Raw genomic sequence first — 13,828 nt, 5'->3', positions numbered from 1 at the left:
CAAAGAATGGAATCTGAATTCAGGAGTAATGAACAGACCTGAGATAGAAAAGTCATATCCTGCTCACAAAATGGACCCTGAATTCAGGAGAGAAAAACAGACCTGAGGTAAAAAGGCACATGTTGACCACAGAATGAAACCTGAATTCAGGAGAAATAAACAGGCCTAGGATAGAAAGGAACATGCTGCTCACAGAATGGAACTTGAATTCAGGAGTAATGAACAGGCTCAGACCTTCCAAATCTCCTGCATTGAGCTGGAGACTCCTGCTTTGGCGGGTCATCTCCTGCACTCTCACCAAAGCGGGAAATTCTCTCACTTAGCACAGAGACACTGCCATCGCCGCTGCTGCTTGTCCCAATGAGCAGCAGAGGTGGCAAAACTGTAAACAGCAAGTGTGAGGCCGCAGCCTTCAGGCATGTGCTGTTGGCTCTGCCGGTCTCCTGCCCCCGGCTTCATCAACTTCCCATTCTGGGGTAGAGGACTGACAGTGTCAACAGCGCATGCCTGAAGGCTGCGGCCCCAAGTTTGCCATTTGTTGGTTTCCCACAGCCACTGCTGCTTGTGGGAGAAGCAGCAGTATCTAGGAAACAGAAGATACCAATTTAAGGGGGAAGGGAAGGGAAAGGGAAGGGGAAGAAGAGGGGGTGTGGAGAGAGAGGCAGGAGATGTTGAATGGAGAGAGGGGAGGAAAAAATAGAAGAGTGGGGACGGTGGATGGAAGAGAGGTAGAAAGAGAGAGAGAGAGAGAGAGAGATGATGAGTGGAAAGATGGGGAGAGAAAGAGGGAACATGGATGGAAAAGGGCTGGAGAGAGAAGATATTGAGTAGAAAGATGAGAAAAAAGGGAGAGACCCTGGCAGGAAGGAGGGAGAGAGAAAGAGGGAAGATGATGGAAGGATGGGGACAGAAAGAGGGGAAACTCTGGATGGGAGGATGCAGAGGGAAGACACTGGAAAGATGGGAAGAGAAAGAGAGAAGATGCTGGATGGAAGGGTAGGGAGAGAAAGAGAGGAGATGCTGGATGGAAGGATGCAGAGAGAAAGAGGGGATACACTGGATGATGGGGAGAGAGGGGACATGCTGAATGGAAAAGGGTAGAGACAGACACTGGATGGAAGGAAGGGAAGAGAGATGGAGACACTGGATGAAAGGAAGGGGAGATAGGGTAGATGTTGGATGGAAAGATAGGGAGAGAAAGAATGAAGACCTGGATGGAAGGGTAGAGAGAGAATGAGAAATGTTGCTGGATAGAAGGGTACTGAGAGAAAGAAAGGAGACATTGGATGGAAAGATGCAGACAGAAAGGGGAAGACACTGGAAGGATGGGGAGAAAGAGGGAAGATACTAGATGGAAAGGCAGGGAAAGAAAGAAGGGAGATGCTGGATGGAAAGAGGGAAAGGATAGAGTTAGTGAAAGACTGGAGAATAATAGGAAAGGGCATGGGGGAGAACAAGGGTGAGGGAAAGATGAAAAACCATAGGTAGATGGAGTAAAAAGAGTGAAATTAAAGACCGGATAGTAAGAATGAATTAAATCTGGACAGAGAGGGAGAGAAATAAATTGAAGAAAACTGAAAGAAAAAGGAGAGAGAAAATGAGAAATGGATAGGAAACCCTAGCAAGAGAGTTAAGAGAAGAAGAAGGAAAGCAGAAACAAGAGACTGGGTCCAACACAATTAGAAAAAGTAAATGGCCAGACAACAATGGTAAATTAAATTTTAATTTTAATTTAGGATAAAGTAATATGGTAGCTGTGTTTATAAAGGTTAATAAATACAAACACAAAACAGAAAATAAGGTGACACCTGTAGGGCTATTTCCCTGTGAGTCTCACTCTGCTGGTCTCAGCCTGTGAATACAACTATATCAAGATGGGGTCTGTGAACTATGACCCTGTACTTCAGTGAGCAAGCAGATTCAACTTTCTGTTTGCGTCAGCTCTCTGCTTGTGGTAAATCACTGGCAGGCCTGGAAAAACTCAAGGACATGCAGTGGGCTACCTGCCCTCCCTTTTACCTCCCTGATAAGGAAAAGGGAGGCAGACCATGGCGCCAGCAAGCCTGATGAGAGACAGGAATGCCCATCACAATGTAACAATTTGAAGGTCAAGAAAAGGTCATTTCTTGCTCAGGGAAGGAGCTGGACAAGAACATGATTGGTTGCTGTCTGGTCACCTGAGAATCGGGGACTGGAAGAGCGGGAACGAGAGGATAAGAAAGGGGTCTGGCGGCAGTTGTCGGGTTCACCTGGAAGACGGGGAGCTGGTCTGGGGAGCTGGAGAGAAGACCAGCGAGACCTGAAGTGGTCCACAACCTTGTGAACTGTCTATCTGAAGAAAGTACCTGTTGGTCCAGCTGTACCGGCCAGAGTGACTGTAATCCTGCCTGCTGCAGAGAGCCTGGGCTATTCTTTAAGACTGACTCGCTGTGGAAGACAGTTTGAGTCGAAGGGGGAAAACCTGTGCCAACCTCATCTGAGAGACCACCCAAGAGTCAGCTCGGTGAAAATTACAGGGATTTATTTCCGATTAGTCTGGGAATTAGTGAGTGGGTTCTTACCTCAGCAAAGGCGAGTTAGTTCAGAACTGTGGTCAGGAAGATGTGCTGCTAACTGTATTACTTCATGACCTAGTCAGTTACAAATCAGGATTGTGTATAACCTAGTAACCAGTGATAACAGTGTTTTAGTTAGACAATACATTCTATAGTTTTCTTATCAGCATAAGGTCTCTATATTTGTACCTAAGCCTTATTGCAGAGTTTATCATTTATATTTTCTTATCTTTATAATAAATTCTAATATATATCAGCTATGACTTTTCTTTATCACAGTTCTCTACAATGGAAGGAAAGTTCTGGTGTAGGCACCAGAAGAGGCAGGTTCCTGTAGAATAATACCCCTAGGCAGAGCTAAGAAGTTGTTTAGCCAGACTTCTGTAAACGGGAACCTGGGAATTACTCATTGGGTAGCTTTTCCCATAAGAGTTATTTATTTATACATGCTTACACACCTTTATACTGGACTAATGTTAATACATTTTAGACTAGTCTTCAGAGACCAACATTTCCTTCTTCAAGTCTGGAGAGGATATCATAACAGCAGTATACTGTCCTGACCTGATCTGAGGCAGGAAGTTTTGGCATCTGAAAACTAACTGAAAAAGGTATTAGGCTAGTCAGATAAAAAGGTTTCATCTTATTTTCCATTTTCAAGTGCCTGAACTGAGCCTATACTGAAGGGCCAGTATCAGCAGCTGAAGCACGCTGCCGACTGCTGTACTGCTCAAACAGCACAGAAGGAGGCTCATACAGTGGATCTCTTCAGCTAGCAAGGCTTGGGCATCTCCACAAGCAATTCAACCAGTGCCACAATTTTGGAGTGGACTTAAGCTCAAAGTGGGGTGGGGGAGGGCAAGGCCCCCTTTCATTTATGCCCCTGGGGGGGGAATATATGCTGGATAGGGCTGTAATATGGTGAACTGAAACACTTCCTCTTACCAATCCCTGCTGTCACTGGTATAAATAAAATATTTTCTGGAATGGCTGTGGGATTGAGGTGTGCCAGGCGGTACAGCCATGAGGTAGAGTGAGGAGGGGCTGGGGGAGCGTACTAAAAATCTCCCTCTCAAATAATCAAGACCCCTTGGCAGCTCTGCAGGCCTAAGATAGAAAGGCACATGTTGCCCACAGAATTGACCCTGAATTAAGAGTAATGAACAGGACTAAGATAGAAAGGAACACCAAGGGGGAGAAGCAGCTGACTCTGAACCTATGGATATCTCTGCACTGGCCAAGATCTGCAATAAATCCTGATCCCGCGACAAAGCTCAGGTGAAACAAGAACCTGTTGGGGTCCAGAAAAGACACATAATATACAGGTAAGTGATTGATTGCCCTTCAGATAAGAATGCCTTAAAAAGTAAGACTGCGTTTTACAAAGGACATTGCTACAAATTAAAAACTAAAAAAGAATAAAAAAGAAAAAAAAGGTTAAATGTATGATATACATAACAAACAAAAAGCGAAAAAAAGCTACATGTGTACCACTATTTTGATATTTAGGTGGTTGGGGGGCATAGGCGGTCGGTGGCCCAACTGTTTGGGGAGGCTAAAGGGGGCGGGGTTAGGGGTGGGGGCAGGGGTGAAGCTTAAATCCATAATTGCCTGATAACAAACAGAAAAAAAATAAAAATAAAAGTCACAATGAATACCTTTTATTAAATTTAGATATTAGCTATGTATCATATGTCAAAGAATAAAGTGGTTGCTCAAAGCATATACCAACCACAATCCCTCAACTGCAAAACACTATGCACAATTCAAACCTTCATTATACTCACTTCAGAAACAATCTAAGTAATAATCTGTCACGGAAACAGGACATCTAGAACCCCGAGTTCACAAATTGAAGGCACATAAAATAAAATATGTGAATCAACCTAAGCATTTTTTCAACAGAGAAAACTTAAACTAAATGGCTAATCTAGTATCCCTTGAGATACTACTGAAAAAGATGTGAGCAAAAATCCAAATAAATAAACACAGACTCATGCCAGTGCAATATCCCAAGCAGGCTAGATTTCTGCTTAGTGACTATGCTGGGAGCTCCTCACAAGTTAAAAAACCTCGGATTGAGTAATGAACTTTGAAATCAACTAAGCTGTATTTTTGCACAGACTTTTTGATTTAAATAGGGCACTTATCTGGGCTGTAGCTGAGTTGATAGGGTATGCACGACAGAGAGCTCCATGATCGATCGATCCATCCATCCATCCCAGTTGTGTGCTGCCACTTCCACAATCAACACCGGCCGCCGCGGACTTGGCACTAAGCATCCATCATAGGCGCTCCTTAAAGAAGCTACTACTTATCATTTCTGTAGCGCTACTAGACGTATGCAGTGCTGTACACTTGAACATGAAGAGACAGTCCCTGTTCGACAGAGCTTACAATCTAATTAGGACAGACAGGACCAGGGCCGTGCCTAGGGTCTCTGGTGCCCCCCTGCAGACTATCAGTTGGCGCCCCCCCATGTGGCACAAGATGCAAAGGAAATAGGAGCTGAAAGATGGAATGCATCTTTGTGGGATTGCTGAACAAATAGAGGGTTTACAACCACTTAGCTTTTTGTGCTTTCATGTTCATGAAATTAGTAATTAAATCTTTGATATCTAACTGGGCACATATATCATTCTCAATAGCAATCATGGCAAGGCTTACAAGCCTTTCTTGCGAAATACTTGATCGCAAATAATCCTATATAATAATTCTCACCTCCAACAGGATGTTCCTGGGACCGTGCCTCCCTCGGAGGTGGTCTGCTAGGCAGGCACGCACTGACGTCAGTGATGTCAGTGACAGCTGATACCAAAGCTGTTACAGACCACTGCACCCCCCTTCCGCAACCCAGTCGACCCTCCTTCTCGGCAAAAACCGTCCCCCGCCGCCGTCCAGTACCTGTGCTGACGGGGGACCCCAACCCCCGTCAGCCGAAGTCCTGTGCTGGCCTTCGCGCCGTTGCTTCTTCAGTGATCTTCGGTTCAAGTTCCTCTGCGTGCGTCTGATGTCAGATGCATGCAGAGCAACTTGGACACAAAATCATTGAAGACAATCAGATTTTCACCTACCAGCTCTTCTACACTACACGTCAGCTAAAAGCTTCTTCTGAAACTATTGTTGGAACCATCAGCCAATGAAATGACTTTTAGCTGTAGATATCTGGTTACCTATAATTATGCAAACATCATTGCAGTCATGCCCTCCTCTGGTGTACAAGCTCAGAGAAAAAAAAACAAAAACTTTGAACCACTTACAGATTTTAACAATTACACTATTTAGTTTTTATTTCTCCCCAGTCTCACTTGCACACCTCCCTCCAAACCTGGCTGTTCTCTTTAATTTGAATGTTGTTCAAGCTCACCCTGAATGAGGAGTTCGTCCCACACCAAAGACATAAATAGCACTGGTTGTATTCTTTCAAACAACTTCAGCAGAGTCTGCCTGCCTCAGTGAGCACTGTGGTCGAAGAGGGGAGGGGAGAGAGGAGAATCACAGCTTCAGGTAAAACATTTTGCAAGTGAGCTGACCTCAAGAAACGGTAGGCGCCCTCCAGAGGTCGGCGCCCCCCTGCGTTGCTTACCCCGCTTACTGTGTTGGCACGGCCCTGAACAGGACAAACATGAGATAAGGGAATATTAAAGTGAGGATGGTAAAATAAAATAAGAAAAGGATTGATGTAAAGCCCTCTGAATTACCTGAGCCATTAGAAACCTCTTCAGTGCATTCCCTGGTTTTAAATTCATCCCTCTCAACACAGTACACACAATATAGGGCCGCACTTTTATGTTTGGAGTCACTTTAACAGTCAAGGGTGCAGGATTTTCAGAAACATGCAAAATTCTTAGCAACATTTTACTGGCCTCTTCTACTCCGTCCTCTTCTCCATCTCCACTGTCCTTCTTCTGTTTTCTCTCTCTCTTTTTCTTTCTCTCTTTTTCCTTAATGTGCTCTTTTTCTGAATTTTCCAGTTTACCCTTTCCTTTGCCACCTCCTCGGCCACCAACCCTCAGGTATTCCAGTACTGATTTGGTCTGGCAGCCGTTCACCATTTTTTCTAGACATTTGTCTTTCAGTTTGTTGCCTGTAAAGTTGATTTCTTTTAATTTGGAGCAGTCAGCCAGTTCTGTAGGAATCTCACTCTGTTATTAGACATATCCAAGCTCTTGAGAGCTGGTAGGAGGCCGACGTCGGGGTTGAGCTCCTCGATGGAGTTTTCAGAGGCGGCGACAGTGCCAAGAAGGGCGAGCTCGGGCCCGAAAAAGCCGCGGGGGAAAGCGGAGAGCTTGTTACTGGAGACATTGAGCAGCACCAGCTTGGCGCAATGGCACAGCTCCAGCAGCAAAGCCTGTAGCCTGTTTCCGCTGAGGTTCAGCATGGCCAGCTCCTTCAGCTCCCCCAGTTCGGCCGGCAACTCCTGCAGCTGGTTTCCCAAGAGATTGAGAAGGCGCAGGGAACACAGGCTGCCGAGCCCCGGGTGAAGCTGCTGCAGGCCATTCCGGCGCAACACTAGACTGTGCAGCTGTTGCAGAAGTGCCAACATGGCTGGCAACACACGCAGGCTCGGGCAGCGCGACACCTCCAGGTAATTGAGCAGCAACAGCGAGAAAAGAACCTGCGGCAACACCTCATCAGCCTTTTCCAACCGCTGCTCCACCGCAGGCCCTTGCAGCACCAGTTCCCGCCGTTTCTTGCGGCTTGCTCGTTCAACCTCAGACCACTCGGCCTCCATCTTGCTTACGCCTTTCCCGCCGCCGCCCTCTCAGCTCCACGACCTTCCTGCAGTGGCCGCCCGGCGTTTAAACCTTTTTAAGTTGCAGCGAGGGTGGAAAAGGTGAGGAAAGGTCACAGCTTGGCTGGGGAGGCTAAGCCTCCCCAAGCCTCTTATACGGGGCGCCTATGGCTGTGGGATTTTGTCAGTGATTACATATAGTCACGAATGCTTAAAGACATCCAGGTGATGAGAAATAATTTGAGGATCACACAATGGCTGATTCACTCATTGTGATAAAGTTAGATACGAACTGGACAATGCTGACACATTTAGACTGACTCTGGACAGTTCTGCATGAAGGAAACCCTTCCTTCATTAATCAATACCTTCTCTGTGAAATAGTAATAATAATGAAAAAGGCAAGTGCATTTTTATAATATACCACTGCATTCCAGAAAGCAAAAGGAGCAAGTTCCCACATGCCATCTTTTTTTTCTTTTGATGTATGCACAGGAAAAAAAGATTTTAAATGCTCCCAGGTTTCAATCTAATTCATGTTTAATGTGGGATAAATAAATAAATGCCATAAATAAGTAAATAAATATATGGATAGAAACTCTGATTGTTGAGCACCTAATTGTCATAACATGATGGCTGTTTAGTGGCCCTTTACCTGGAGAAAAAAAAGTCTCTGCATGAATATAATAATACTAGGGTGTCCCTTTAACTAGCCCCTCCAAATGACACAGATAATACCTTGATTATTTTACAGTATCCTCCCCTCCCCATCCCTTTAACCAGCCCCTCCAAATGACACAGATAATACCTTGATTATTTTACAGTATCCTCCCCTCCCCGTCTCTTTAACCAGCCCCTCCAAACAACACAGATACAACCTTAATTTTTTTTACCCTATCCTTCCCTTCCTTCCCTCCCTCCTTCCCTCCCTCATTCCTACCCACCTATCCCAGATCTCCTTCCCACTCCCTTGAGCTGCAGGGTGCCCTCCTGGCACATACCTGAAGCCACCCTGGTGGTCTAGCGGAGTGTTCATGGCAGGAAAGATCCCCAGTCTTTCCTGCCCACTGCTGGCGCTAACTATTTCACTGCCACATCTTCTTCAAAATGGCTGCTGAGACTTCCATCAGCGGCCTCACAAGACTTCAGCCGAAGTCTCGCAAGGCTGGCACTGGAAGTCTCAGCAGCCATTTTTAAAGAGTGATGTAGCAACAAGGGGGTCAGCGCCGGCAGTGGGCAGGAAAGATTGGGGATCTTTCCTGCCCCGAAGGCTCTGCTAGACCACCAGGGTGGCTTCGGGTATGTGGAGGAAGGGCACCCTGTGGCTCGGGGGAGGGGAAGCAAGGAGTCAGATCGTGGCAATGGCATGGAGCGACAGGGAGCACTGCAGGGCCCATGGAAGTGCGGAGCCCTGTGCGACTTCACCTGTCGCCCCTGCCTAAGATTGGCTCTGTCAATTCATACCCTCTAGTTCTACCACCTTTCCATCTCTGGAACAGATTTGTTTGTGGATTAATACCTTTCAAATATTAGAACGTCTGTATCATATCAGCCCTGTTTCTCCTTTCCTCCAGGGTATACATGTTCAGGTCATCAAGTGTCTCCTCGCACGTCTTGCTACGCAAACCCCATACAATTTTCATCACTTTTCTTTGACCCGCTTGAAGTCATCTTACTTCCTTATCAAGATACAGCCTCCAAAACTGAACACAATACTCCAAGTGGGGTCTCACCAACGACTTGTTCAGGGGCATCAACACCTCCTTTCATCATTTGGTTATACCCCTCTCTATGCAGCCTATCATCCTTCTGTCCACGGCCACTGCCTTGGTGCATTATTTCCTCACCTCGATATCCTCAGACACCATCACCCTAAGGTCTCTCTCCTGAGACGATCTTAACCAATCTCTCTCCTCCTATCTGGTACATCTCTTTTGGATTTCTGCACCCCGAGTGCATCACTCTACAATTCTTGGCAAATAGGTGGGGGAATGTGGGGTACAAATGCAATAAATAATAATAATATCAAAAACCTAAATTTTAAAATTATAAAAATCAAATATATAAATCTTTTAACATTTTTTGGTGCTCAGTGTGTCAGTGACGCTGTGCTGTATACTGAAAGTGAACTTTCAGAAACAAATCAGACACTCGTCGTTACAACCATCATAGCACCACCCTCCGTGCCTGCCAAATTAGTGTACCCTAAAAATGCTAGCGCACTTCTAGCGCAGCTTAGTAAACAGGGCACTAAGATAGAAATGCAAATGTTGCTCACAGATTGGATGCTGAATTCAGGAGAAATTAACATGCCCAGGATAGAAAGGCACAAGCTGCTCACAGAATGGACCTTGAATTCAGGAGTAATAAACAAGCCTGAGATAGAAAGGCATATGATGCCCACAGAATGGACCCTGAATTTAGTATATATATTCTTTGTATTACCAATAAATTGTAATATTATATTTCTAGAACTTGGCATCTTCTCTTATATTTGTTTTAGGACCACATAAGGACAAAATCATACTCTAACCAGTATATTCTATACAAGGCACCCAAAATTGGGTGCCAATCCAAGATGTGCACCCAATTAAATTGGCCAATGAGCTAATTAGTGCCAATAACTGGGTACCAATTGGCACTAATCAGCACCAATTTGGAAATGTTGCACATTTTCCTATGCACTATTCTATAGCAATGTGCACCCAAATCCCATAGTAAACCACCCAAAAGGGGTGTGGCCATGGGAGGTGATTGGGCAAGTCAGGGGTGTTCCTAAAATTTGCATGCAGTGTTAAAGAATACTGAAGATGTGCGCCCAAATTGGGTGCCAGGAGTTACACCTAGTTTTAGCAGAATAGAATAGCATTGGGTGCCAATTTTTTAAAAACTGAATCTGGCCCTACATGGACAAGACAAGCCACAAACTCTAACCAGAGTAATTATTAGCTAATTAGCTTATCAGCTAATTACCCTAAAAATCCCTACATGCCCACCATTTCACTGCCACAGTATTGATTGAAGAAGGAAAAAAGAAGACACAGAGATTAAGTTTTCTTCATATACCCTTATGAGGATAGACTTATTCTGGGGCCCATGCAGAAAGCATTACCACAGGTTTAACCTGGTTTTCCCATGGGTTTTACTGGTTTTACTTGCCAAGCAATGTAGAAATGGCTTCAGCACATGTATATGGAAACCATTGCCACAAACCACATTAAAATTCGCAATAATGTAGTCGTTAACAAATCCACAGCCATGCAATTAAAAAAACCCGAAACAAAACAAGTTTTTGACATGCATTGTGATGGGAAACGTTTTGCCAGATCTAGGGCAGCATAGAAGTTCAGGAAGCAGGTGTCTAGTGCAGTGGCGTAGCCAGAAGGCAACTTTTGGGTGGGCCAACAGGTTGGATGGGTGGGCACTAGAGAAACACCTGATGCACCAATGCCCTGCCCCTACCCCACTCCCAGTAACTTCAATGAGGGTAGCAGTGCTGGCTTCAGTGGCTGCAGGTCACGTTGAGGGCTAGGGGAAGTACAAGAGGGTGTACTCTTCATCTTCCATTCAGTCATGGTCCTCCAACACACATATGCTTCCCTCAAATATTGTGTATCCATCGAACCCCCTGGCCCTCCCCCAGCAGTGGATGCAGAGCAGAGCTAGGACATTTCCCTATAAAACTCACCATGCAAAAATGTTTGTTTCTAGTGTTATCTCAATAACAGGCATATTGTGTAGTACAAAAATCTATCAAACAAAAAGTCACTCAGAACCTAGAGCAACTCTATTATGCCAGCACTAACATCCAAAACAAGGATCCTACCTATGATATTTTAGGGCCCTAAATATTTAATTGGGGTTCTAAAGTATGAATACATCTATCAAGAAAACTGAACAAGCCAAATTACTACAGAATATTACATAGAAAATTCATGCTAACAATACTTTGGTCACACACACAGAACACAAATGGCAAATACAGAATAAGTGACCGCAAACCATAAACAATTTCAATGGAAATCCCAAGATGCCAAACCTTGCATGTAGTACAGCACCAGAGAAATAGATGCATTTTTCCTACACTGTGCAAATATAATGATACCGCCTGCCACAGGTGGTGTTAGGGATTACGACTAGGCCAACTGCACTTGGCCCCCTGGCCAGAGAGAACTACAGGACAGCTGGAAGCTGAAGAAGGTACAGCCTAGTAGTAAGCTTTGGGGTCCTCTCCCAAATTTCTGCCTTGGGCCCCGGCCATATTTAGCACCAGCTCTGGCAGGATGTACGTTTCAAATCTGACATATTCTAAACACAAAATGGAAAAATAAAATTGTTTTTTCTACCTTTTGTTGTCTGGTCATTTTATTTTTCAAATCATGTTGACCCAGATTCTGGTTTCTGCTATCCCTCTGTCTTATCTTAACTCACTCACCAAGGTCTCCTGTCCATTTGACATTTCTACCATCTCCATGTCCACTATCCATCTTCTTCCATCACTGTGCCTCTGTCCCTGTATTTCCATGTCCAGCTTCTCCCTCCCCCAGGCCAATATATCTCTTTCCTCCCCAACCCTACTTTACCCCATCCAGCTTCTCTCCCTCTCTCCCCTCTTTCCAGCATCTGGTTTGCTTGCTGGATTGTCTGCCTGTCCACCCTCTCTCCCACTGTGAGGCCTGACATCTCTGTTTCCCTCCCCCCTTGTGCTGTTCCAGGAGCTCTATCCCTTCCATCCAGCCCCCTCCTCCTCTTCCTCCCACCTCCAACAGCTCCCTCCAGCATTGCCAGATGGGCGGTTTTCCCGCCCAATTGGGCGGTTTTCCGCAACCCGCCGCGGGAAACTTTTGCCCGCAGCGGGTTGCAGTTTTTTGGGCTGGTTTTGTTTTTTTGTGTGCAGGTTTTGAGGCGGTTTTTCGGCCGGCAGGGGGTGGGGCTAATGGCGACAGAGGCGGGGTTTGTGATGTTTTGGGCAGGGTTTGCCGATGTTTTGGGCAGGGCGATGACGGTGGGGGCAGGGCTGATGACGACGGGGGTGGGGGTGATGACGTAAGGGGTGGGGCTGATGACGGCGGGGCGGGGGTGATGACGGAAGGGGCGGGGTTGATGACGGCGGGGGTGGGGTGATGACAGAAGGGGCGGGGTGATGACATCGGGGGTGGGGTGTGTGCGGATTTTGGGCGGGTTTTGGGCTGTTTTGTGTGGGAATTTTTTTTTTTATATGGCAAACCTGGCTCCCTCCCTTCAATCCAGCCCCTCTTTCTCTTCCTCCCAGACGTCCAGCAGCTTTCTCCCTTCCCTCCAGCCCTTTCCTCCTCCTCCTCCTCTTCTTCCCACATCTAGCAGCTCCCTCCGTTCCTTCCAGCCCCCTCGTCTTCCTCCCACATCGATTAGCTCTCTCCTTTTCCTCCAACCTCTTGTTGCCTTTCCTCCCACAGTTCCAGCTGTCCGAGAGTGTTGACTCTTCCTGCCTGGCCACGCTGCTGCACTTCCACTTTCATTTTCAGCTGTAGCTAGCAGCGATTCACAGTTCACACAGGCACTTCAAATCAGAGCAGCCTGCCGTGTCTCGACCTCTCTGATAGAATTTCCTCTTTATGCAAGTGCCAGACACAGCAGAGAGAAGGTCACCCTAGAATGCCTGTGTGAATCGCTAAGAGCAATGGGCCGATAAATGAAAGCTGCAGGCATCGCAGCAGCTGCAGGGCAGAGGGGAGCAGAACAACTACAACGACGAACTGCGCGACTGCGATGTGACCTGCAACTGCTTCCGTGCCGAGCGGACTGCTGACCCGAGTCTGCCACTGTACCTCTGCACTGCAAGGTCGAAAGGTAGGCGGGCTGGATATCAGCTGAGCACAGGTGCTGTCTCTGCCGCGGTGGTACGCTAGGCTGCTGCAGTCAGTGCAGTGTGTCGTGTGTGCGCTTGGGTGGTGGGCGGGCCTGAGCCTAAATTGGGTGGGCATGGGCCCACCCAGGCCCACCCGTAGCTACGCCCCTGGTCTAGTGGCAACCTCTGTCTCTCTCCAACCCCACCATCCTGCCCTGGACTGCTTTCTGTAATGTTCCTATTCTCTGATCCCCCCTTCCTCTGATATTTCAGAAAAAAAGGCTTGACCTGGTAGTCTAGTGGCACCAACCTGGAAGCCCCTTCCCCCAATATTTTGCAAATACCCTGATATAGTGCCCCCTCCCTTTCCCACTTCCTAAAAATTCCCTGGTGTTGAGACCCACCAACCCCACAACCCCTTTATCCCCAGACCCCGTACCTTAAATGAGGCAGGAGCAATGTCTACTCTCTCCTGCCTCCACTGCTGTCATCTTCAAAATGGGAGTGCCCTGCCCCTTTCAGTCCATCCTGGGATGCACCAAGAAGGGGGTCAGTCTGTCAGTTTGCCATGTATGGGGAATTTTTCCTTTATGTAGCAGATTGAACCCTGCCCAGTGTATCCCAGGATGAATTGTGTGGGGCAGGGTGCTGCCATTTTGAAGATGACGACACTGGAGGTGAAAAAAAGGTACAGGTTGAGGGGGGAGCAAA

The 13,828-nt window shown here is 46.6% G+C and overlaps 1 protein-coding gene across 1 annotated transcript; it reads right to left on the bottom strand.

The window, feature by feature from the left end:
- Positions 1 to 315: 315 nt before the first annotated feature.
- On the bottom strand, positions 316 to 7,290 carry LOC115462034 (leucine-rich repeat-containing protein 47-like). The gene is given in 4 exon segments (XM_030192081.1): positions 316 to 561; positions 6,151 to 6,165; positions 6,257 to 6,702; positions 6,705 to 7,290. Coding segments are annotated over 4 exon segments (1,293 nt in total).
- Positions 7,291 to 13,828: the final 6,538 nt, after the last annotated feature.

Source organism: Microcaecilia unicolor, chromosome 2 (genome assembly GCF_901765095.1).
Source record: "Microcaecilia unicolor chromosome 2, aMicUni1.1, whole genome shotgun sequence".
Lineage (NCBI taxonomy): Eukaryota > Metazoa > Chordata > Amphibia > Gymnophiona > Siphonopidae > Microcaecilia > Microcaecilia unicolor.
This window is presented reverse-complemented; position numbering and strand designations above follow the sequence as displayed.